Source organism: Trachinotus anak, unplaced genomic scaffold (genome assembly GCF_046630095.1).
Source record: "Trachinotus anak isolate AG129_WGS33_773 ecotype Australia unplaced genomic scaffold, CSIRO_AGI_Tana_v1 ptg000028l, whole genome shotgun sequence".
In the NCBI taxonomy this organism is placed as follows: domain Eukaryota; kingdom Metazoa; phylum Chordata; class Actinopteri; order Carangiformes; family Carangidae; genus Trachinotus; species Trachinotus anak.
The window spans coordinates 20612079-20638584 of NW_027273879.1; the positions used below are offsets into that span (position 1 = coordinate 20612079).

A 26506-nucleotide genomic window follows, 5' to 3' on the forward strand; every position below is an offset into this window, starting at 1 on the left:
GAGAGGAGGAAGGTGAGGAGGAGGAGGAAGGTCAGACAATATTTCTGTGGATCACAGCTTGATGAAAACTGCGATGAAGAACAACAAGGTTCAAAACCTCCTTTTATCTCCAAATGAAAACTGAATTGTGTGTCTTTACAAACCAGATCAGAAATTCAACAGAAATTGTGACATGTTGAAATTAAATGTGACTTTATTTGATGCCGGGATCAAAAATGTTCCTCAAAGCAAGTTTAAGAAGCAGCATCTGGTTTTCAAAGTGTGTAGTAAAGTCTCAGTGTTTGTGTGTGTCTGTGTCTGCATCTGGATCTGAGGAGCTCACACAGAGAGTCAAGAAGCTGTGTGTGACTCTGGTGCAGACACACAAGTGTGATGGAGGCTCCTCGCACACAGGGAGGTGTGATGGTGCTGTCTACACCTCAGGTGCCTCTACCTGCGAGTGATGGCCGTGACCTGCTGGAGCCTCCCTCCGTTCTCTCTCCTCTATCTCCCCTCTCTCCTCCCTCTCTTCACCCCCCTCCCGAAAAAATCATGATATCAAACATCATAATTTCAGTGGACACTGTTTAGAAAGTGTGGAGGATGTGAAATGGATGTAAACACCTTCAAATGAATTCTGAGAGCCAGCCATTTAATCCAGTATGATGGAACAAATCAAATCCTACTGCAGATGAAACGATACGAGAGGCAAAGTCTAAATAAATGATCAAATATAATGACATCTAACCATCATCTTACGTCCTCTCAATGAAAAATGTTGCGAAGCCAGCATTTAATTTAGCTGCTGGCTGCTCGCTGCAGGATGTGGAAATAATTGCATTTGTGCCACTGGTTGTATTTTGCAATGTCATCAAAGCCAGGAAGGGTGTGGCTGGCTGCTGAGGGCTCACAGACTGTGCCCTGACTTTTACCTGTCAGGAGATCATTTCTCTGCGCTACGGCATCAGTTCTCCAGCAGCTCTGGCAGTCCCTAACCTGAACATGGTCTGTGTCTTACCTCAACAACCCACAACCTCTGATGGGCAGAGCTTTCTGCAGGATTTCACAGGGTGGGAGAATGTGATGCCTATAAGACTGAAGCCAGGGGATAATCCCTCATTTCGCTATATTGTTGGGCACCAGCCATACAAAGCTAGCCACAGTTACAGTGGGTGTAGGGAGACTATGTTCATTTCCTTTCACTTTCACAGTAAAAATGCACACGTCACTTGTTCATGGTGGGATTTCCAGTATTAAGTAACAGCAATAAACAAATAAAAACTACCGTTAACAACTGTTACTGTTATAATTGCTATTGTTACTTACAACTGGAAGTGAGATGTATTTACTTATGTTAGTGTGAAGAACAGCTTAAATGTAGATTTAAGGATGAATCATCATGCTGGAATCCAACTGACACACTGCCTGTATGCTGTTCTGAGAAATATCTTTTATTTACTTTGTTGGTCCAACAGTAAACATTGGATCAGTGACTGTTTCAAGATGAACTTTCACAGTTTCAATATTGTTTTATGCAGTTTGAAGAGTCAGACTCTGTCTGACACTTCAAAATTTAACTTCTATAAGTTAAATAGATGCATACTAATAAAAACAAACTTTTATTTCCAGGGGCCCTTTCCACGCTGAGGCCCCATTTAGTCAGTTCCAATATTTCCAATACTTCTGAATGATTTTGAGATTAACATGAATGATAATTACATATAACTTCACATCCCTAATTTGTACCTACCTGACTGACTTTGATAAATGGTCATTACATTGTATCATGTAAAAATACCCAACATTTGCTAGATGTGGTACAAAGAAAGTACTTCTAAGTTATTACCCATACGTAAATGTAATATATGTATATATATTGAATTTCCATATATGAAATACATATACATATATATTAAAACATACTAGAGAACACTACTATAATCCTGGTAGAAATTTCATGTATTGTTGTATGTCTAGCCCATACAAATTTGTATGTTTATGTAGGTATCCATTTATTGTAGACATACAGTATGTATATCATCCAAAGCCTGTCAATATAGATCACTTTCCTGGAATGGGGAAAAAGGACATGTTTAAAATGAATGAGAAATTAATAATAAAAACATGTATTATAAAATTTTATGTTTTCTTATTAAATTTGCATAAATAGATAAAATACACATAATTAAGCTACATGGTCCCAACCATATGAAAATTCCCAATATATATATGTATGAAAGTGTACATATACATATTTTACTAGGGGTATTTCATATAAGTTATAAACTCTTCATATATGTATATAGGATGTATATATGATTTTACATTTGTGGATTATTGTTTCTCATATTATATATTTTGTTTCAGGGCGTCCTTGAAAATGTGGCCTTCCCAGTATAAATAAAGATTTGAATATGTGTTAATAATAAATCTCCTTATAGTTAACATATGGCAACATCACCTTTGGTATAGATTACATTTCTGTATATTAACGCGGTGAGCGAGTGCTTAGCTGATATTTTATTGACAAAATGATTATCGGTAAAAATTTGCAGCTGGAAATTAGCCTGCTTTTATTTTGAAGGCTGCGACCGGAGGCGGACGTGTACAGCGTGTCTGGCTCGACGCCCCCAGGAGAACAGCGGTGTATTGGGTGTCACGGGTGCAGCAGCCAGATTCAGCGCAATTTCGTAATTCAGCAGCATCGCTGAAGAAGGAAGTGCAGCCATGGCGCAGGGGCTAAAGGAAAGATTTGAAAAGTTTCTTCATGAAAAGAATCTCATGACAGATGTCCTGGAGAAAATCGAGACAAAAACTGGAGTGAGCAGGACGTACATTGCTCTCGGTGAGTGTTGACAGGGACGGGGATGGAAAAAGAAAAGGCGAAGACGGACTGCATCACCCAGGAAAAGATACAGTGTATAAGTCCGCGCAAGGCAACATTTAGTCCTGATCTAACCAAAGAAATCAAACGTTTCTCTTGTTATTGAGCAGTAATAGTAACATTAATTAAAAGCCGGTAACATAATACTGTGAGTGTTTTATATTTGTGGTCAAGAAGCGTGACAAACATCCGCTATTTGTTCCAGCTGTCATCGGTGTCATCGCAGTTTACTTGGTCATCGGTTACGGAGCCTCGCTGCTGTGTAACCTCATCGGCTTCCTCTATCCAGCCTACATATCGTGAGTGTCTGATTGTAATGGCGAGGAGGGGCCTTCCCAACACACACACACACACACACACACACACACACACAAGAGAAAAAAAATTAGGCCCCTCATTTCAGTGTAATTAGGGGGTTTCTTTGAAGAAGCACCAGACGCGTGAGTTTTCAACATCATTCCAACAGGACGACCGAACAGTTCCGCTGAGCAGTTCTGAATGAACACTGTACAGTTTTAGATTTGTTTTCAAAGCTTCCCCAGAACCACAGAAGACATCATACAATTGTTTATACCATTACAGCCACTAGCTGCTATTACACTTTCCTTATCGGTAAAATCAGCGTTTTAGCTCTGATAATCTTGTGATCATGACTTCATTATATAATTTCCTCCAATAACAACTTGTGGTTTTAAAACTTTATTTATGAGACGGTGATCATCTCGGTGACTGATGCTCTGAGCTCCTCTTTGATCCCTGTTTGCCTCAAGGCCTCAGAGAATGACTCCACAATTAGACCGATATAGAGTGACCAGGATTATTCTCAGCTGATGAGACTTTGATACTGTGATTACAAAAATAGAAAAAACATTTGATAGCTTTAGTTAGTGACATGATCGCGTCATTTATTTTAGGAAGCTGAATTGAAAATGGTAATATGAACGTCGGTTACTCTCAGGAAATAACGTAAAAACGAACTCAGAGTTCAAACCTCAATGTGTGGTTACCACAATCATTTTACTCTGTCAGGCTGCTGTAGAAAAGAAAAAGTTGAGAAAACACAAAATTTCAAGTCAACAAACAAAAGTAATTTTTTGATTTAGGAGATTTAACTTAATGTCTTAATTTTGGGCTTTGAGTTGATCCAGTTTTTACTTCTGTTCATTTACTTGTAGTTAAAGTAACTTTCTGGTTTATAAATGAGCGTGGATTCTTTTTTGTTTTAGTCGTGAGAGTGTTTGCTGTATTGTTAGCCGTCACAATGAGCCCAGTCATCGTGTTCCTCAATGTGACTCGGTCACTCACTAAAGAAGGTGCAGGAATTATCTGAACTATTTTCATCATGGTTTGCATCATCTCACATTTGACACCTCAGAGATGCATGTGTAAAAAAACACACAGCCTCATGTTAGAAAGAAGGAGCATTTCTGGGGAATTTTAACCTTAACGGCCCCACACAGTCTAAAGGTACATGTCCATGTGTTTGTGATTATAAAGCAGGTCTAGGTTCTATATTAATACTGAGAAAGTATCAAAGCCTCAGTCCACAGAGAAATGCACACAGCCTGTATTCAGACACTGAGCTTTAAAACCAGCCGTCAGGACTTCTGGAACTTTGTGATGACACAACAAACCAGTCTCCGCCCCAAGCCCCGCCCACCTGGACCCACAATTCCAAACATGTAGGGTTTAGTTTCTCTGAGTGTTTACCTGAAATCTGCTATATTTTTTTGGGTTCAGTCAGAGCTGTTGAGCTCCAGAGAGAAGCCTGAGAGAGGAGATGTAAAACTACACTGAAATAGTTTGTGGTTCTTAAAAGGACTCTTTTACTTTTATAAGACAGCAGCTTCACTCATTGGCCCGATCTCAATTTTTACTTTGAATACTGATAATTCAAGTTTCCAAGGCCTAACAACCTGAGTTTTTATTTATGCTAAAGAAAAAAAAAAGTTTTTGAAATTATGATTTCAAATCTTAGGGCTTTATTTTAACAGTCCAAAGCACATGGCACAAGTGTGTTTAGGGTGTGTCCTTTTAATTTTTTTTATGGGAGTGTTTTGGGTGTAACATGCAATAAACCAATCAGAGTGAGTGCCATCTCCCACAGACTTTCAGCGTCTGGCGCACTTGTGTCTTGGTGCATTACTATTATAATGGCACAGAATCATCAGACTATACTTGTGGTGAGTTGATTCCATATTGTGACTGAGCAGTGAACCCAGTCCTGGCACATGACCACAGCAGCTCCGTGCTCACTGAGGGGAGAGGAAGGGCTGAGGCAACCAGTGCTCTGCACAGAAGCAACAGCACCAATCACAACGCTGGACTTCTTTTATGTGACATTGTGAGAAGTGAAAATAAATCTTCAGTTCATTATGAAAATGTGGTGGGACAAATTTAATCAAAGTCAGAGGTTCTCAAAGTGGGGTCAGGGGGTTTCTTGAGGGGTTTCCCTGGGGGTCCTGAGCAAAAAGAGGAATAATTTATTTTCACTATCATTCCATCCATAAGAAACACAAATGTACAGAATCAGTTAGAGGATTTTGGTCCTGGGTTTCAAACACTTCCTGTAATAAAACATCTAAAAGCTAAAATCTTATCAGGTGGGGGTCCATAGCCTAATCTGTGTCAGTCGAGGGTCCTTGATGTGAAAAAGTTTGAGCACCACAGGTGTAAGTGGTGAATGGGAAACACTGTGGTGGATTGATCAGGCGGTAAGAGACATCCATGACACATGGGAGTGTTATGTAACACTCAATACACAACTTTGCCTTGGAGGCATTTACAACAGAAAACGAATCACAGTCTGACAGAAATGGCCTTCAGGAGAAATGTTGTCCTTTTATATCAAATGATTTCTCTTCCTCTATCTCTCCAGAATTAAGGCCATTGAAAGTGCCACCAAGGACGACGATACTAAATGGCTGACCTACTGGGTGGTGTACGGAGTCTTCAGCGTGGCAGAGTTTTTTGCTGATATCTTCCTCTCCTGGTTCCCATTCTACTATATTGGAAAGGTAAAGGTGTTTTTGTCAGTGTGGAGCCAAATGTGCTGAAACATTGATTCATAAAACTCAGAAACGAAAAGACAATCTGAGTTGAGCGTGCAGCTTTCCCACCTTGCAGTGAGTCAGCACCTCAGTGGAGTGGGTGTGTGTTTACACTCGGTGCTCCTGAACAGAGTAAACTAATCAACATGTGGAGGGTGGAGCACACGGTTCTGATGATAAAGACTATCTGAGTGCTGAGAGCTTTGTCAGCAGCCGCTAATGCTGAGAGGCTGTGTTTGTGTTGAGGAGGGGTGACAGGCAGGGAGAGAGGGACAGAGTGAAAGATACACATCCTGTCACAGGGCAGAGGTTCCTGTTGAGTTTGTTTTAATTTTCTCTTCTCACTAATTTAACAGGTACAAAAACAAGATTCGGATCAGGGAATTGTTTATAATGTGCAGCCGCACCCTGCACACGTCCATACTCAGCCTTGCTAGTTTGAGTGCATAGGTACAGCAACATGCAGTTCACTATATGTGACCGGATAGTTCTTTTAAAATGTAAGAAAATTCTTCCCTTCTCAGACAAATATGTTGCTGGTTGCAGGACCAGCAACATATTTTCAAACTTGTGAAAACGGTCACTGAAGAAGGAGGACGAATCATTAGCACAGACCATGTCACACACAGGAAAGTAAAATTTTCTTTTTCAAGGAGATGATCACAGTCACAGGTTGCAACCAACATTTCCGGTGAGTGCACAACAGCAGCGTTTGATTTGGGACAATATACCAGAGACAGTTGGGTAAGAGGATGGTGCACTTGCAATCATTTCCTGTATCTGTGTCACATGGGTTTCACCACCTCCCCGCCCCTTCAGGAGGCCGGCACAGGTCTGAGTCTGTTCGCTCCATAGTCACTGAAAGAAATATTAGATCCATTTTTCACAAGCCACAGATCTTCAGAACCTTTTTTCAGACCCACAGATGAGGAGAAAATGAACTTTATTCAGACGTGACTCTGACTCAGCAGCACTCTGAGATCTGACAACACAGATCTGTTCTCTCTGTCGGTTCTGGTTTCACTGCTGCAGATGTCGCCTTCCAACCACAGAAGATTAGAAGGACCTATATGTGAAACCATGAATTAAAAGTGAAACAAAACTTTTAGAAGGAAAACAGAGAGTGTTATTAGACTGATATGATCTTGTACTGAGTTGATCAGATATTAAGCTAACAGATAAAAACAAGTGGCAAAATCAGGCGGAAACTGCTGTTATGGTCTGTGTTGTTGTGTATGTTTTGACATGAACAAGCAATCATGACCACGCCCACTTAGGAAACAAGAAGTGTAAACCATTTCATACCTTTGGAGCTGCTTGCAATGCGTTATCTTTTGTTACAGAGGATCTTTGATACTACCATGTTGGAATTCATCTACTACACCTCTGAGCATACTGTGTACACAGTGTACTACATGTGAAATGATGAATGCGAAATGTTAAATGAATTAAATTGGAGAGCAAAAATAGAGAAGTATCAACAGCAGAAACTAGTAATTCTCTGTACTGTAAAAAATATGTATATTTGATTTATATCTAATGTCTTGGTTTTGTTGAGATTACAGATTCTAGGATGATAAAAATAAGTATTATGGTTGTCTTCTTTCCCAGTGTGCCTTCTTGGTGTGGTGCATGGCTCCAACTCCCTCTAACGGATCAGTCCAGATTTATAACCGCATCATCAGACCGTTTTTCCTCAAGAATGAAGCCAAGATTGACGACGTGGTGAAGAACCTCAAGGACAAGGCGTCCGAAGCTGCAGACAAGTTCAAAGATGAGGGTGAGTAAATCAATGTGTTTGTGTAGTGTTAACTGTAGATAGAGCCTGTACAAAGGGATGTTGTTTTTAATATGATATAAAAACACATGCACATGTTAACAGTATTATCACTTGAGTCATCCCTGGAAGCCTTTAAATCTGTGTCAATGGGCTGTGAACAGCAGGTAAACACAACTTTACAGCAGCTTTGTGACTTAATGTACATTTTCTGACAAATACAGTCAAATACTCCTCTCAAGTCTGGAGTCTGTCAGGAGTATGACCCCACTAGATGGAGCCAAAATACAGAAATATTCATGTAACAGAGTTAATGACATCTGGACCACAGAAGTTGTTTTTCTGCCATGGAGAAATCTCTGAGGTCTGCCAGTCCGCCTCATGGGAAAATACACATGTTCATCTATTGAGCACATTATATTCATATTTAACTAATATAATGCTATTATGCTGATATTATTATTTTGACATCATCTCAGTGCATTAATTAAAATATAGATATGAATAATTCTTTCAATTTATTCCTCCAATTCTTTTAGCAGTTGTCTGGTGTAACTCTACCAGTCCGTCTGTCTAACGGACATTAAAATGCCTTTCACACTTGCACTTAGCCTGGGTCAGCAGCCCCATAGCAGGGTTAGCACAGAGTTTATGGGGTTTCATCTGAAAACACGGGGCTAAAAGCTTCCAGTGTGAAACAGGACAACAGCCTGCACATGTGCTTGTTATGTTGTAGCTATGAAGTGAAACCCGCATCATTCATAGATCATTTATTATTTATTTTATCACAATAATATGCCTGGAAAAAATTGAGACAATTGGTCACAGGTGGAAACGTATTATTGATTATCATGTGCTTAATTACTGGCAGCATAAACACAAGATTTTAAGTTAATTACACAAAAATTAGTTGAGTTGTGTCAGCTAGTTTTTTGGCCGGACTGTAACACCGGGGCCAGCAATATGTTGCTGACTGACTGACTGAGTAGTAATTGTTGGAGTTTTCCCACTGGTCGTTGCTCTCTCGACGTGATTCAGCGGGAACAAGCAGTGTTGCAGCATTGTCCTGCAAGCGTGAGGTCGCACCTTTTCTCCAACTGCATGGCAGCTGCCGTGAATAAGCTTCTAACTTTCTCTCTGAGGGATCATTTTACAGTAAACATGGCTGAAATCACAGCTCAGTCTTTGTCTGTAACTTATGTGTTTGGTGATTTTGCCAGATGATGTTGGGTATAAAGCGTGGGTATAAAATCGGTTATTGTGAGTTGATTACAAATCATTTTCAACTGGTTCAACTTAAAAAGGGAAGTTCCCCCACTTGCTTAAAGATGTTTAACTGGAGATTTATAGGTTTTAACAATATAAACTTGTAATATTGAGTTGAATTAACGACTGCTGCAGATTTGCTTTCCCTTTACATTGTCTCAGTTTGAAGAGTCAGTTCTTAATTCAACATGAGGAAGTTACAGCTGCTGCTGCTGAAACCTCTTTGTACCAGAATAAGTACAGAGCACTTCCAGTGACTTTGTTAAGTCAGTGGGGGGTAGGGACTGAATTTCATACTAGCCTTCACTGTGGCTCACAAGCTTGCATCATTCAAACCACAAAGCAGAGCAGAGTGGTCTCTGGAGAGTTTTCATTCTGATGAAATGAGTCTGCTAATGATGATGATGATGATGATGATGATGATGATGTTTCTTTAGAAACTGAATGAGTTGAATAAACTTTCAGCAGTACATTTATTCCACTGATCATTTCAGTTCCCATACACAAATGTAATGTTTGTACATATTCTGAATTTCCTTATATGAAATACTTGTACATATAAAATAAAAACACATATATAAAAATCATATATGAAACCTATTAGAAATTGGAATAATTTCATATATTGACATACATGTCTGCCCCATACAAATATGTATGTTAATGTTTGTCTGCTCATATTATTGACATATATAACATAAATATATATTCATCCCAAAGCCTGTTAATATATATGTTGATATATTGACATAAACAGTAGGGTCCAAAAGTCTGAGACCACTTTCCTTGAATGTGAAAACAGATGTGTTTAAAATTAATGAGATGACATATATAAGCATATAGCACTTTTATATGTGTGTTGTTTAAATAAATTGCATATATGAATAAAATATGTATCATTAACATATTTGATTGCAACATGTTCTACAATGTAAAAAATCCTTATGTAGATATTTTTTAATATTTGTACATATACAAAGTTTACTATGTGTGTTTCATATATGTTATGAACTTCATGTATCCAGAGGATGTATATATGTGATAATAATCCAGGTGACATAAATGTCAGCGTCACTCTTGGTAAAGGCACATATATGTCATATATTACATTTCTTTAAAAGACTTGAAGTCAGAGGAACTCATGTTTACAAGTTCTGGTCTGAGAATTAAAATGACAGATTTTAGGTTGAATCAACTTGACTCTATCAGACTCTAGATAATAAACATGATGTCTGACATTTGTTTGTGATTTATCTGCAGCCAAGAGAGCCACAGCAAACATCATGTTTGAGGAGAAGAAGAGCTCCTAAGAGGCTTCCTGTCCACGGTGTTGTCTCCGGAGCTGATTGTGTCACAGATTAAATGTTGCCTTGAAAATGGTTGTTTCTGAGAGATTCTGTTCAGAAGAAAACTTAATCTTTATTCACTCTGTATTAGATGTTACACATGTATCAATGAAAGCCATTCCCCCCTCAGTTTACTTATTTAACTTTGCCTTGTGGAGGGCTGTCAGGTAACACTTTGCTGGCCCTGATACGCTTTATGAACCAAAATAAAGACAAACGTGCTGAAGTGGTTTCCGATCTTGATTCTTTCTTCTCTATTCTGAGGTGAGCTGAAATATTTCCTTTCATTACAAGAAAAGAAGGTGAAGTAAGGTTGTTCACAGGTAACTCCACGCAGAGCATTTCAGACTTTTGGAGAAAATCATTTACAGCTGAAGGACATGACTAGAGATTGTTTCTAGACTTTAAAAGTCACATTAATAAATCAGAGGAAGAGGAGCGGGCTTACAGACAGACAGATGGACAGGCAGGTAGGAAGACAGACGACGAGCAGGCACACAAGTGAATTTGACCTTTGTAACAGCTGTGGGATTCTTTTTTAATAATTTTAACAGCAGAACACATGTTTTGGTGGTTTGTATTATTTGAACATATTGTTCAGCAGTATAAGTGATATATAGTATATTGCATTAAATCATGTGTATTAAATAATTAAATCGTGTATAAAAGACAGTGGGAATGGAGAAGTATTGAGGCTCTGTGTGACACTGAATGTAAGATACTTGAATGAGGTTTGCAAACGTAGTTAAACAGAATTGAACCACAAATAAAGTTGGGTAACAGAGCAGAGAAGTAGAGCACGTCTGGATCAAGATATGCTCAGCTGCAATGGTCAAAATGTGCCACAAAAACAGGAAGAACTCACTTTAGAGACTTTTTTTCAAACAAACCTCGTCTATGTTTGGATCGTGTATAGATGCTGACCGAGGGCTCAGGGTTTCACCTCTTGTTACAGGAAGTTTACTGAGGGGAAGCTGCAGGGAAGAGGAGGAGCGCCTCAATACACTGAGCCTCATCTCCATTAGAGCAAATAAACTACTTTTATTACATGTGTCCTTAATACTGAAGGAGATAGAGGAATAACTTAGGAGAGCAGGAGAGAGGGAGGGAGAGAGACTTGTGATTTTTACTCCACTACACTTAAAAGACAAATATTGTACTTTTGACTCCACTGCATTTCTACAAGGTGTTTGTTACTTTGAAGCAGCTTTTAGACAGAATGAATTTTCTTTTATTTTGAAAAATGTGATAGACCATGCACTGTGTTCATCACAGGAGAAAAAACAATCACACAAACTCCTACTAATGTTTTGAACAACTCAATTTTAACGATGCTTCGTTAGATGTTTGCTGTGTTTATTATGACCAAACTCCATCACTGCTGTTTGTGTGGGGTGTATTAAATATATATATATATATATATATTCATATATGAAAACAATGGCTCATTTTGTTGATTCAATTATGTTTTATGGACATTTTTATTCTGCAGGTTCTTCAGTCAGTCACTTAGGTTGTTCTCATTAGATCATTAAACTGTGTAAATGTGGAACAACTGACATAAAAAATGTACTTTTCACTACTTAAGTATTTTTAAAAGCAAGTACTTCAGTGCTTTAACTCAAGTAAAAATTTGACTGAACAACTGCCACTTGTGTTGGAGTGAGTATTGACCAGGAGGACGTCCTCTGTCGGTGACCAGGCTTCGTACTAAAACACCACTATGATCAGTCCTACGTATCAAACAGAGGCAGTTAGACACAGAGACCTGCCTCTAATGAAAGTCTGTTACATTCTGGAGTTGGATGTAAATAAAGGTTAAACTATTTTGGATCCCAGACGGAGGCTGTGAGCTGTGTGAGAGACAAAATAAGACAGATATTCTGTCCGTGCTGAGGCGCCTCGGTGCTCACCTGGTGGACTCCTTGCTGGTCTGGGTTTGAGTCCGGCCTGTGGTCTTTTGCTGTGTCATCCTCTCCTCCCAATTTTCCTGTCTCTCTCTGACCATGACTGTAATGAAGGCAAAAGCCTAAAAAAATCACACTCACAATCACAGTTCAGTCTTTCTTTCATTTATGTGTTTGGCGATTTTGTTAGTTATAAAATCAGGATTTGACCATAATCTTTTACTGACAGGATGGGCTTCCCTACAAAAGCTCTACCTCCCTCCTGATGTAGTCAGTCAGATACAGAGATAACAGACCTCTGTCCCCCGGCCCATTTTCAGCTTGTTCTTATTCTGTTTTCTATTTCTGTTGTGCAGCAGGTACCTAGAAGGGTGGGGTCCTTTTGATCACCTGGGTTGGAAACACCTGGGCTCAGTGCCAGTTTTCAGGCCGGGCCCCTCTCTTTCTCTCTCTCTGTCTGTCTGTCTCTCTCTTCCAGTTTCATCTCTCTTCATTCAGGCTCTCTGTGCTGGACCCTCTGACTGTACTGGGACCTCTGTCTCTCCCTGGCTCTTGGTGAGTCTGTTATTTGTGTTTGTCTGTGTCTCTCTCCCTGTGTTGCGTTGTCTGTCCTCTTTCCAGGTCTCGGAGGTGAAGAGGAGGTCATGTGGCTCACTCAGCATCTGTACGTGTTTACAATCTAACTATAATGTTGTCGTTCTGATTGTCTGTACTGTAACTTTACTATGTTGTACTGTTTTCTACACACAACATCTGTTGCATGTCTGTGTCTCCTGGAAGACGGGCCCCACCTCTGTTGGGGTGATGTAGAGCCCCTGTGGCAAATGATTGATTTGTGATATTTGATTATATATACTTAAATTGACCATTCACAGTGAAACACTCACACCTTCATTCAAGGATTTTAACTGACGTTGCAATGGTGAAGCTTTAATACATATAATGCACTTACAGTATAAAACACAGCTACCAAATGAATTAGTTGTAGTTTTTAGCTGTAACAATAAATGTTAACTTCAACTGCATATATATTTCAAAACCATCCTCTCCCATCATTTGTACATTGTTGAATGTCATTTTTCTCATCGGCCACAGTCTCATAACATCCAGGTGAAGAATCACTGTGCAATGTCATAATAATACTCTCGTAGTCTCGGCTCAACTATGGTGAATCCAGGCCGTTGATCTGCCCTGAAAGACACCAGACAGCAAACAGTTATCTCCCATACGCACATGACTTTTATGTACATATAAAATAAAAGCACATATGTAAAAATTATGAATGAAACCTAACAGAAACTGGAACAATTTATGTATTGACATATGTCTAGCCCATAATAATATGTATGTAAGCTTATATTGTAGACATACAGTATGTGATGCAAATATATATCCATCCTAAAGCCTGTCAATATAAATGTCAGTATATACAGTGGGCCCAAAAGTCTGGGACCACTTCCCCATAATGTGAAGAGAGACGTGTTTAAAATTAATGAGAAAACATATGTAAGATTATAGAATTGTTATATGCATATTGTTTTAATAAACCTGCATACAGTATATAAATTAAAGACATATTGTTGACATTTATCGTCACAACATCCTTGTGATGACTCACTTATACGTCCAGCAGGTTCTCATGAGGTCATACATCTCTTGTGGACAGTTCGCTGGGGCGTCCATACGCTTCCCACTCTCAATCATCTGCATCACATCATTTCCTTTCATTCCCTGTGAACAGTGACACACAGATTCAGGGAGTGCTCGGTTCCTCAGTAGTACGACTCTTCCTTGTAACCTGCTGATGCTCTCGTACCCTCTCCCATCATTATGAAGTTGTACAATCTTGTTTCTTACTTGCTCAGGTGTCTCTACGTGGAGCCATGTTGCATTAGACACAACCCATTTCCTAAAAGCTGCAGTTCCTCTAATGACCACTAGAGTCTGGCTCGGTGAGTAAGTCTCTATAGACTCCCATGTTAAACTTCACAGCAGAAATAAACATGTTTACAGCCTGGTACAAAAACTGTTTTGGTCTCTAGAGCTCATTTCCTCCTTCATGACAACTGTACAGGGTGAATTTTTATATAACTCACCAGTTTACATTTTATTAAGGACTAAATGTATGTTTAATTGAGGGTGTGGCTGCTTTGAGTGACAGGTGAGTGATCATTGCTTTCTCTGTTCTGTACACGCCACATCCTCTTTGGAGATTTTGGGATTAGACAGGATGGCGATGGCGGCGCAGCTCACTCTGAGCTTCAGCACTGCTCCTCAGAAACCTATGGGTGACGTCACAGAGGCCACGTCCATCTTTATTCACAGTCTATACACAACCCAAGCCTAAACTGAGAAGGCTGTGTTCACAGGTGGTCAATGATGTGTCTGAATCTGCAGGTCTGACAATAACCAAACAGCCCCCCCCCCCCCCCCCCCCCCCCGTCAGTGACTTGATGTGTGTCATTGTTCATACCTTGTATGGTTTCTGACCATAGGAATAGGCCTCCCACATGAGGACCCCAAAGCTCCACACATCACTTTTGGAGGAGAACTTGAAGTAGTTTATACACTCAGGAGCGTACCATTTCACCGGCCACTTCCCATGACCCTTGGCCTGGAGGAGGAGACACACACAAAGCATCAGTGGCTGTGATTTCCAGGTGCAAGTCTGTTTTGACTGACTGTTTTGACTTTTGTCAGGGTTGTGCTCACATTTATTTTGTCATTTATTTACTTAGATATTTTCTGTGATGAAATAATAATAAATTATTTCAAATAAACAGATATTTTGGGCAGTGGTTAGGGCGAGTACCATGTGAGCACAAATGCTCTTAGCAGGCAAGTGGTGGTTTGACACCCAATCGGCCTGACCCTCTCCTGTCACTCTCTACTGTCCAATCAAATAAGGCACGAAAGCCCAAAAAATACCTTTAAAATAAACAGCTACTCTTACAGCTACTTATCAAGTGAAGAGTCAGACATGTGAGCTGCACTGTTTATTCTTCTACTCTCGTTGATGGAGCTCTGCTGCTGACCCTGGGTGGGGTATTTAAGGGATCTGGATCTGGATTCTTCAGAGAGCCAACACTTCTAAGCAAATTCATTTGGTGTTCTGGGTTCGTCAGTTCACTAAGCTTGGTAAGGAGATTGGCTGTAGCTATTCATCATAAGACAAATAAGCTCTCCAGCGCACAAAGGATCCACTCTTACACAGACTTGAGGTAAAAATATCAAAATTATATCTTAAGGCATTTTGTGTTTTTTGAGTTCAAGTTCTATCTTTAGAAAACAACTAGTTCTCCTTAATTAAACTATCAACTTAAATTTAACATATATCATCTTTAAGGCTTTTTTTTGCCTTAAATGTTCATTGAGATCCAATGAGTTTTGGTTTCTCTTCAGTCTTCAGTCTTGACCCGAAAAACAAACTCATGAGCTTTAGGACAAAAAAAGCACAAATAAAATTATATCCTCTCCTCTCTGGTTAAGTTTGTTTTAAATGGTTCCTAATTCTATGGCAATACAGTGCTGCAGGAAAGTTAGCATCACCCTGGTTCCCTGTACAAAAAGTCAATGGAAAAATCCTATGAATCCCATTAGGATCATCTTCACTAATGACACCACTTTATGATGTTTGAAGCCTAAATACAGTCACCAGAAGTATAAACCAGCTACACCACAGTCACATGACTTCACTGACACCACCACTAAACTTAAACCTGTAGTTTGATTTAGCTCTGAGCTCTTCTGCAAAACTCTTATAAAGTCAGTAACAGTTTGTAAGAGTGTGAGTATAAACACAACGAGGCTGGAAAGGTGGACTGGTGAGTAGTTTTTTCGTGTTTGTTGTGTTGTGATGATGTTTAATGTCCCGACAACCTCTCTGGTCTCACTTAGTCACTTGTTAGCAACTGGCCTTTAACAGACATAAAAGTCTTAAAGAAATAATGACTGGGGTATTTACTGACGTATTTCATGTCGTACAATATCACGTGAAAATGTCTTGAGCTCGTGTTAACCACAGACCTTATTTCAGTCATCTAAACAGAAACCCATTCAAAAACCCTCTGGAATAGGGAACAGGAAGTGCTGAAATTGTAATTGATTTCCAGGTTTTAGGACTCGTTCCTGCAGCACTCTAATGTGAGTTTGAAAAAGCAGGGACACGTGCAGGGTTTAGCCTGTCGATTAAAGTTTGAGTGCACTTTTGCAGTCAAGTGTGCACTTATCGGTGTGCTTTCTTTTTAAACCTTACCCCTCTTCTTTGGTGAGTGGGTCCTGTAGCTTGCTGTCACACAGTCTGTCTGAAAGCCTCTAACAGTTATTAGTATCTGTCAAAGCCTTGAAACATCTGAGCTCCTTTCTGTTTAAAGGGTGAGGCCAGGGCAGGGTCCGTCTGAACTGAGGTCTAAAGAAATGATATGTTTCTGGGGACAGCTCTTCTGATGGTTCAGCACCTCCATGTGTGAAAACACAATAAGTCATCCAGAAACACAAGTACCTCGTTTAGGTGCAGATTACCAACACTCAGGAAAGACAGTTGAAATACTGTAAATGAATATCTGGTCCTCCTCACTTTCCTCTAAATGGTTCCTGCCAACCCCTGTGGGACAGCAAAGCATCCTGCAACCAGCGTCCAGACGAGAAGCGGCACAAGTGGCAACGACAATCGAGCCGAACGAAGCAGCTCCCCATCGTTACCAGAAGACGTCTCTCTCAAGAAGCAGCCACAGTAATCCTCTTCTCTTTCCTACGTAACTCCAGAGTTTAACAGCTTCTCTCCCTGATGATAACACCAGCTCAACTCCATTTTAATGTAAATATATCAACAAAGGTCTGTGCTTCACTCTTCAAGATCAACGGCACCTTTCCACATTGTATCTTTAGGGAACATAGAGACTTCATACTGTGCAGTGGTTTAGACAGTATCTAGCTGCCTATGAGACGACGAGGGTACTGCTATAATTTACATCAATGTTTGTTGTTTTTCCATACATGCTAGTAGCCATAATTAATGTCATTGTGTTTTAGGAATGAGAGAACATGTGGGAACCCTGGAAAACACCAAGTTCATAGATGAGCTCCACGCAGCATGTTGAGGTGCAGACGTTCAGACAGAACCTTTGTGACATCAAAGCATCAAAGTATTTATAATGTTGATTGAGAGAATGTTTATTCTGGTCTTCAAATCTAAAAAGTCCTGTCATAAAGCCATCAAGGTTTATTAATATTGAGGGTTTTTTGTTATATTGTCCCATTCTGCTGTAAGGACCTAGAAATAAGCCATGGATCTGAATGGGTGTCATTTCTGATCTATGAATCCATCCATGTTTGTCCCTGTCAGCATTTACCTTGTAGTAGTTTTGCTCTTCAGCGATGGCTTTGGACAGTCCAAAGTCACTGATTTTGGCGTAGTGCTGCGTGACCAGCAGCACATTCCTGGCAGCAAGGTCCCTGTGGACAAAGTTATGCTCCTCCAGGTACTTCATCCCCATAGAGACCTGATGCACCAGCTCTGTGATGTTCCTTAGGGTTGTTTGCCTGTAGACGATCAGTTTTTATTTTAAGTATAAAAGTAACTGTAAACTTCATGTGCTACAGATGGAAACCCCTTAAATTCTGAACATAAGGTTCAAGATCAGCCTGAAAAAAATCAGTTTTTCAATAAAGTCTGAGAAACTTTTTTAGAATTTTAATAGTTTCTCTGCCACCATCTGAAACTGGACTAAAACTTCAATAAAATTTGTGATTTGCACCTGTTTTCTCAGAGTCTGGACTGCTCTCTGCCGTACTACTAACAAGGCTATCACAGTTTAATATACATAGAAAGAGCCCACATTCACATTCACACCTATACGTCATTTATGGTTCCCAGAAGGAGACCGAACCATGTGTTGCTGTCAAAAATAAATAATTGAAATAAAATCTTTAGCTTCCTTGATAGAGACCTGATACTTTATGATAGATGGTGAATTTTGATTTGAAACTTTATTAGAGTCCTGTCTTATCTTTGACTGATGTTCAAGTCAGACCTGAATTTAGAAAAGTTAGGGGGACATATCGACCCTCTGAGGAAATCATGTCCTTTGCCACAGGGAATGAAAACACACTGCCACAGGCCAGTGTCATTATATCATCATCATTGTCCCTGATAATAATGTAAAATAATCAGTATGTTAGTATGTCTCGTTCCAGAGAATAATGAAGAGCACATACTTGTTTTTCTGCAGGAACTTGTTAAGAGGTCCCAGCTCAGCCAGCTCCATGACCAGCATCAGGTTCTCTGCCTCGCAGATCCCGATCATCCGGACGATGTACGGGTTGTCCAGCTGCTGCATCACATCAGCTTCTCGCAGCATCTCCTCACGTACCGAGAGGTTGTTATCATCATTTTTCAGAATCTTGACTGCAACCGACTTCTCTGTCCTGTGACACAGGGAGGATCAGCATTAGGACGACTGGTTTGTATTGATCCTTGCGCAGTCGGCCACATTTTTAGACAACAATGATCACCAAACATAGTGACCCATAGTGACACATACTTCCCTTTGCATTTTCTTTGCACATTTAGTATGTCATATTTACCTTCACAGCAGTTTTAAATTATTAATTGTCATTTCAATAGTAATTTGTCTTTTTGCACTACCTGTTACATATGACACCATCCACCCTGGACTGTTTCCTTATAGACTTTGCATTGTCCTTTACCATTTTTCCTGCTTTACAAAATAGTGTCTTAGTTCTTTACTTAGTCCTGTCTGTGTAGTTTTAGCTTGTTCTTTGTATTCTCCTATAGCTCCGTTGTTCTATGCAGCACCTTGGTTCTGGAGGAACGCTGTCTTTGGCCTCACTGTGTACTGTTGAACACTGTTGAAATGACAGTAAAGCAAGTCTGCAGTTATAAAACTGCAGAATGCAAACTGTACTGTGAACATAAGCTTTTGTAGAATAGCTAAAAGGCCTGATGATGGTAAGGACATTTTCTGATGTCCTGGAACCGAGGACATTTAAAACAGTTACAGTGTATTGTTAGCACATAGTGTATAATGTAATTAGCAGTTGGTGTTGTTCGCATACTTTCTCATCTTGTAGATGCCCCTCATGACTGTACCGAAGTTCCCTGAGCCCAGTTCTCCATCCTCCAAGAAGAGGTGGTTGCGATCCACTGTAGAGCTCCTCAGTTCATCTGGGTCTGCATATGGACTCTCGTATACCTCTGTATCCATTGGCATGGCCTCTGTGGTAGAAATTACCATGTCACATTAGAGAAACAGTGACGACACATAAGTTCAGTGTATGTGACCATATTTAGACATATATATTGTTTTCAACAAGTTGTTGGATCTAAATGATAAACGAGTCATTTGTTATGGCTTTCCAAAATTACCAGTTGGAACAATACAATCATTTTCTGATTTGGTGCAACATGGTTTGGGTTAAAATGAACACTTTGTTCTGAATAGAGGACCTTCATCATCACGGTTATCATAAACAAGGTTGTAAATGATCATTGTCAGGGTGAAAATAAATGTTGACTGCTGGTTGGAAACGGGAAATGTACCATAGATCTATTTAAAAGTTTTGTACAGATATTAAATCACTGACTACCATGAACACTCAAACGTTATGATAATCATCACTTTCCAATACTGAGTCACTGTAGCATCTCTGAAGGAGTAGGTCTGCACTGAGGGTGTCTTGTAAACATATGACTAATAAGTAAAAAGCTGTCAATGCTAATGTTGGCTAAGTAGCAAAAGTAAAGCTTACAAATACTCTAGTGATGTAGGGGGTATAAGCCAGATTGACAACTGTTTGGGTTTCATTAAACTTGATAAGTTCAAACTCCCAAGGACACATGTTCAAGCTTTTTCTACCCTGAAGGTTGATGTTAATAAAATCTATTTTTACTTTGTACTTTGTACTTTGATGCACCAACCATCCACCTCACTCTCCACCCTAAGAAGCTGAAGAACATCATACTATGTCTATCTTTTTGTTGGAACATATGTACAAATGTACATATGAATGTAATTTCTGAAGTGTTTCAACAAACAACAAACGCTGTCCTTTTCCCCCAGTAGTTTGCTATGCAGGCAGTTTCAGTTATGTTTTTGCTGAGGTACTGAAATGTCTCTGAAACCTCTGGAACTATCAGCAACGGTTGCTACTATAAAAAATAATGGGATACTACATGTTTTTTTAAACTATAATAACTAATGTGGTTTGATTTGTGTAGGCTGACCCTCTAGAGCAGTGGTGCCCAACCTTTTCCAACTCATGGAAACATGGAGGAAGTTTAGTTTTTCTTTTTTGTTTGATGGGGGGAGATGACTTGCCAATTCACCACTTGTCTCTTGACTCTCTTTCCTTTGAAACCTTCCTTTTGCTAACCAGCTATCCACTTTGATAGTCCAGTTTTTGCCATCTTGTGCAATCAAACTGAAATTGCAAACAAGTATAAGTTGTGGTCTGGCAACGACAGCATAAAAGTTCCTGTCATTGCTTTTCATAGATTTGTCCGCCCATTCATAATACCTTCAGGGCCAACCAGTGAGCTGGAACCCACATGTTGGGAACCACTGCTCTAAAAGAAAGTAGTCTGCGAAAGGGAATATTTATCTGAACATTTCTACAGAAATCTAAGTAAGCAGACACATCGCAGAGTGTGCAGGTAGAGTTCGTTCTAAAGTACTAGCAAGGTCACAACAGCAATAAATATAGGCCTACATATATACAATATGCTCAACTTTCATTTGAATACATGTTGGGTTACACTTTAAATAACTTACCTTTGCCACCTGCCTGACCAGTAGGCACTCTTGTTTCATAAGGATTGAGATTATCGGTGGTGTTGGGTCGAGATCCATGGCTCTGTTATCAGTCACCAAAGACAATGTTTGTGAGTACATACAGTGAAAACACAGGAAAGCATATTTTTCACAGGGTGCACTGCTGAAATATAATCTGCAATGAGTGAATTAATTTAGTAGTCAGGAAACAATGAAATGTTTCCTTGATGCAGCAAGATGCCACTCTTTACATGGAACCTGTATTACAGTGATAGACTGAAATGAAAGTGATTACTAGTTCAAAGAATGTGAGAAAAGGTTAAGTTAATCCATTGGCAAAAGGTTGGTACATTTGGGTTTCTGGAATACATTTTAATTTGTCAGCCATCAGTCTGTATCACTTTAATACATGGTGTCCATTAAATGGGGCATTCAATACAAAGGGTAGAGGAAGAGAATAAATGCATGGGGTTAATTCACATGCATTCAAAGAAGGGGCATGGAACAAGTTTAGTAACTGATTTACTGTCCAAATATTCCTCCGAAAATTCATAACAGCTTGATGTCAATAATCTGTAAACTTTGAAATATATAGAATGTCCCACACCCCTGCTTTAAAAATATCTTCATTCAAGACCCCCATTTGAATATTTAGCATTGATGACTAGAGTGCCATAGAAAAAATATTAAAAGCAATTGCATTCATGAAAGTTGCAAAAGCAAAAAAAAGGCATGAGATGCAAAAGGCTCCAAAGTCAGCAAAACCAGGTAACAAAGTCAAGGGTCAGGCAGAGTTTCTTTCAAGAGCTGCCTCATTCAAAGACCACATTCAACATGACCAACAAACACCTGAGCCTCACAGGGGACAACTCAGCATTATGTTTCAGGGACCCCTCTTTCAGTTGCACATTTCAAGACCAAATACATCATAAAAGGCTGACGAGGCTGTTCAAAACCAAAGGCTGCTCCGAGAAATATCCCCTATTTTGAGCTAAAAAACACAACTGATATTCTTCGTTGCAGTTCATTTGTGGTGTGAAAACCAAATAGACAAACCACAGGACTGTGTGACAACAGCTATATGATTTTTAGAGTGAATTTAAAGGGTCTATTTCTGGTCGTTTTTTCTGCTTTTCAGTACAAGAAAAAACGTGATAGAGACAAGAGTTAACATTGGCGCTGCTGTCCATCGCTGGAGACAGCTCTTGGTGAGTGACGTTTGAAGCTGAAATCTCAGTCTTTCCTCTCGACTGGTAACTAAATAGCTGTTAATGCCAACATTGGCTATGTAGCGACAGCAAAACTTACAAATAGGTCCTTTAAAAACTACACTGCTGTTGAATAATATGGATGAAACACTGATCCATGGGATATGTGAAAAGTTTGAGCTGTTGGTGGCACTAGAGGATGGATAAAACTATCTGAACCAAAGTTCATGGCGATTCAGCTGGATGTGTTGAAATAATGAAACTGACCATCCTTAAACCCACAAGCATGGCTGATTAAAATAATAAATTAAATAATAATAATAATAATAAATAAATAGACACTTAATTACAAGAAGTCTTACAAATAAGAACATGTGAAGGAGCCTTTGAAGGGCACATATTTGGTCTTGACATGCGCACGCAGAAGGAGGCAGGTACTGAACTGGACCCAGTTCAAGTGCATCGAGTAACCGCTGGGTGGTGTGAGATTGTCATCACAAGTAGGCCAACTATCATGATGTCACACAAAGCACAGATTGAAAAGGTTTTGTGTGTGCAGTCAGATCTGGTCTCTGATCTGGGAAGAAGAGGGATGTGACAAAGCAAAGGACCAAGAGCTTAAGGATGACTCAAGGGAGAGAGGAAGGAGAGTTGAGTTAGTAAGTAGCAATCCACATTAAGGCTGGACCACAAAGGGGGAAGAGCTGGGGGAGATTGGTTTACACACTGCTGTGACCAGTAGGTTCATGAGGAGGCAGGAGGTGTGTTAGTGCACCTTTTTTCGGCCAGGTATGGGAACAGTTTTGAGTCTGGAGAGAATTCCACCTGCTGCATTTTGCTAGAAACCAAAATGTCAGAGAGATTATCAGTAGGTGACCTGACAACGTTGTGGTCATGCATATGATCATTACAGTAGGAACAGATTCAGGGAAAATGTTAGCTACAAACAAGAATCTGTCAGGTTTATCTTTCACTGACTCATTCAACTGCAAACTACAGGAAGCAGAGAAATACCTTCTTCACAAAGTCGACCTGAATAACATTCACAGCTTCATTTTTACTGTAACGTTTGCCTGTGAGTGGGAGGATAAAATATTTAGATTGGTTCACCCAAATTCTGAAAAAAAAAACCATATCTGACCTCCCTTTAGTGGTATCTATCTGTGTCAGACAGATTATTCAACCAGGTCATGAGATCCTCACCTTTGAGATTATCTGCCTCCACTACACAGCTGTGTATATATATAAATAAAACATTATCAAGGACATTGTTTCTGGAAATACATGTTGCTGATTAACTAGCCTGACAAACGTCATGTGACATCCCACAAAAAACAAAACAAACAGCAAATTATTATGACCAATAGTTCCTTTTTGTGTTAAGCAATATCAGTTTTTCCAGCAGAACGACATATGTTAATGTTGAAGTGACAAATGTCTTGTAGCAGGAGGAATTAGGTGGGCTAGGTGTTAGCCCTGGGAGCAGTGACATCACGAGGCATGAGCAGCCAGTGCCTGCATCATGACTGCATGGGTCGTCTGCATCCTGCGTTTGTATTCACCAAGCTGTTGACGAACTGACCCAAGAAACTGAAGAAACAACTAAATGTTGTAATGTTCACAGTGTAATTGATGGTTCATATAATGGATAACTTTATTTATTAATTTTATATCATGTTAATCTACATTCAAGATAATTACAGTCTGACATCTACGAATATTTGTGAAAGCACATTTAGAGACTGTCCTGAAAAAAACGAAGCCTGTAGGTTGTATAGTAATGATGACAGGAGCAAAGGGAAAAGTGCGGTGACGTAGTTTATAGAGCGACAAAGTCCACGTCAGGAGGAGGTTGGGGTGGATGGATGAATATGACCCAGGAGAGCGGTGTTCGATTCTCATGTGAAAGCAGCAGTTTATGTTGTTTCTATTCTCCATCATCGTTCGACACCGTGGTTACCACATTATTACACGTTATTATTGTAACCATGTCAACAAAGATCGTCTAATGTTAAGATAGTACTTATTTTAACCAAAATCACCATCTTTTCCTAAACATAACTAAGCCATGACCGATATTACAGTAACCATGGTGACGAAGGTAGGTACGCTGCTCTCGATACAGTCAGCATGTTGATTGTTGTAACCATAACAACCAAGGTCTAGTACACCTGCCATCGTAGGGGCGTTATTTCGGCAAACCATCCTTATGGGTCTTATCAAAGGGATAAAAAAAAAAAAAAACAACCTACATTTAAGATGACACTACACTATATGTGACTCCTGTAGAATTCATGAACATAATCACACAACACAATTCTATTAGGACATCATGTCACATCACTTCCTTGCATAATGCTTTCTTCATCAGAGTAAACAAAATTGCTGCACTGTGTAATGTAAATAAATAAACATTTGTTTACTTGCTTACTTTTAAGATCCACATAAAGGCGAAGTTTATTCTTTATTCTATATTTCATACTCTAAACTTTTGGGTTGCTGACCAAAGGCAGACCAAAGGGACGAAACTGGAAACTCTCAATACCACTAGAAGGAAGTATGTATGTATATACTGTGTGTGTATGTGTGTGTGTGTGTGTGTGTTGGTGTACCAATCCATAGGCTAACAGCAATATTTCTATTATTATCTATTATGTCATGTTATGTTATGTCATAAAAACAGAATGAGAACTAAATGTATCATTCAAACCTATTTCAGACTAAAGATTCTCATTAATAAAATACCTACAAATAAAGGATCAATACAAGCAATCGGTGTAGGCAGACGGACAGAAAAAAAATACTCATTCCCTTTCACTGAACATGTGACATGAACTTACTTCCTGTTTTTCTGACATAGGCACTGGCCCATGAGAATATGCAAATACATCAATAACTTACGAGGGCAGAACCTAGTCCAGTATGGTCCAGTGGGAGTAGTGTCCGCCCAATCAGCCCTGTGAGCAAAACATATGACATATTTGGTTACTTCACTTTTGATGCTGAAGACTTTGTTTGAATGCCAGTCATGCTGCAGACAGGTGTGTGTTTTTACCAATATCTCCATCAGGTCTTGGACAGGGCTCTGTTAGCACTCGCAGCAGGCCGTCTGGTTTGTATGAGTAATGCTCCACCAGCTGTGGTGAAGGGAGAAGTTACATATTACATATCAGACACTCATTATAAGGGACCAAGGGGCCAAAATGTTTGTAATTGCAAGACAACAGGAAACAAATGCTTCAGAAGAAATCTAGAATAAAGTTCCCAATAATAAAAGAATGAGTAATAAATAATCATTGGGGTTCACATATGCAGTAATGTTTTTTTAATAGAAATTCATTTGACTAAACTTATTAAACTAACTAAAGTCTGAGAACATCTCCACATTTCCTGTAATTAGTACTAAACCAGGACCTTTTTTTTTAGTAGACCTGCAAAATAAAGCATCACCTATTCTGTTTCTTTCCAAGCCAGATGTTCAGATGGGAATAAATCTCAGAGTCAGGAACTAGTACTTGGCAATCAACAGCTGGATGCAGTGGCTACATGCAGCTTTATGAAGTCTTGTCAGTACATTGAGGTTTGATACCACTGTCCCTGTTCAGAGACCAAAACCAAAACCTGTCTTCACTCATCACATCTGGAACCCTGCGCTATGGCCCGAGAAGCTGCTCAGAGGTTCCAGGCAGGTGGAGAAAGATGATTGATAATCAATGTCAACAAATATTGAACCATTCTGGACTCCTGACCACAGCCCCGGGAGCATTTCAACACATTGTCCATATGGATAACAATTTTATTATAACCAGGAAATACATCATAACATTAGGCTACTTTTGAAAGAAAAAATTGGGTTTCAGTCAGTAATGATTCAGACATCTGCTGGGAAATCTTAAAAATAAATGACAATCATTGTGTTAACCTGCCACAGGGTGTCAAACTTCTTGCCATCTGGGATGGAGAGCTTGCCAGTGCGGTCCCTGTCGATGCGATAATGCATGACTTGTCCTTCATGTAGTAAACACAGAGCATAGGATCCGTTTGTGTCTCTCTGTCGAATCCTGTCCACACAGGAAGCAAATGAAAGGAATTTATTTTCTCCTGTGGATACAGATGGATACAGATCACATGGTCGATGGTTATTACAAGGACAGTTTTCTACTCAACTTTGAACCAGATGCAAAAGGTAAGGAAAAATGAGTGGGGTCGAGGAGACAACTTCTCATCTGTCATTTATAACATTACACATGTTAAACATTGTGATGGTAACTCTCAGAGGTCTGAGTCAACCTTGATC

General features: G+C 39.5%; 2 protein-coding genes across 7 annotated transcripts in view; one reads left to right on the forward strand and one right to left on the reverse strand.

Annotated features, from left to right (window-relative positions):
• The first annotated feature begins 2617 nt into the window (after positions 1-2617).
• Positions 2618-10532, forward strand: reep5 (receptor accessory protein 5). The gene is made up of 5 exons (XM_071465807.1): positions 2618-2824; positions 3069-3162; positions 5742-5880; positions 7525-7693; positions 10217-10532. The coding sequence occupies exons 1-5, from the start codon at positions 2707-2709 to the stop codon at positions 10264-10266; spliced, it is 570 nt and encodes a 189-aa protein (XP_071321908.1). The 5' UTR covers positions 2618-2706; the 3' UTR covers positions 10267-10532.
• Positions 10533-13103: 2571 nt separating this feature from the next.
• The window catches only part of syk (spleen tyrosine kinase), a 42596-nt gene continuing 29193 nt past the window's right edge, over positions 13104-26506 (reverse strand). For 3 of the 6 annotated variants that reach the window (XM_071465803.1, XM_071465800.1, XM_071465801.1), the window contains 11 exons: positions 26132-26270; positions 25265-25346; positions 25111-25166; positions 22985-23047; positions 21002-21083; positions 19287-19446; positions 18426-18635; positions 17561-17750; positions 14683-14823; positions 13828-13940; positions 13104-13400 (listed from right to left, as the gene is read on the reverse strand). In XM_071465803.1, coding sequence (XP_071321904.1) covers positions 13328-13400; positions 13828-13940; positions 14683-14823; positions 17561-17750; positions 18426-18635; positions 19287-19446; positions 21002-21083; positions 22985-23047; positions 25111-25166; positions 25265-25346; positions 26132-26270 — 1309 coding nt within the window. In that variant the 3' untranslated portion in view covers positions 13104-13327. The remainder of the gene's footprint in view (positions 13401-13827; positions 13941-14682; positions 14824-17560; positions 17751-18425; positions 18636-19286; positions 19447-21001; positions 21084-22984; positions 23048-25110; positions 25167-25264; positions 25347-26131; positions 26271-26506) is intronic. The other 3 variants (XM_071465806.1, XM_071465805.1, XM_071465804.1) reach the window with 1 other exon arrangement.

Excerpts from the sequence above, each read along its gene's own strand:
- reep5 (XM_071465807.1), top strand. The coding sequence starts at position 2,707 with ATGGCGCAGGGGCTAAAGGAAAGATTTGAAAAGTTTCTTCATGAAAAG. Across the intron at positions 2,825-3,068 it reads CAGGACGTACATTGCTCTCG|CTGTCATCGGTGTCATCGCA; the intron begins GTGAGTGTTGAC and ends TATTTGTTCCAG. Across the intron at positions 3,163-5,741 it reads CTCTATCCAGCCTACATATC|AATTAAGGCCATTGAAAGTG; the intron begins GTGAGTGTCTGA and ends CTATCTCTCCAG.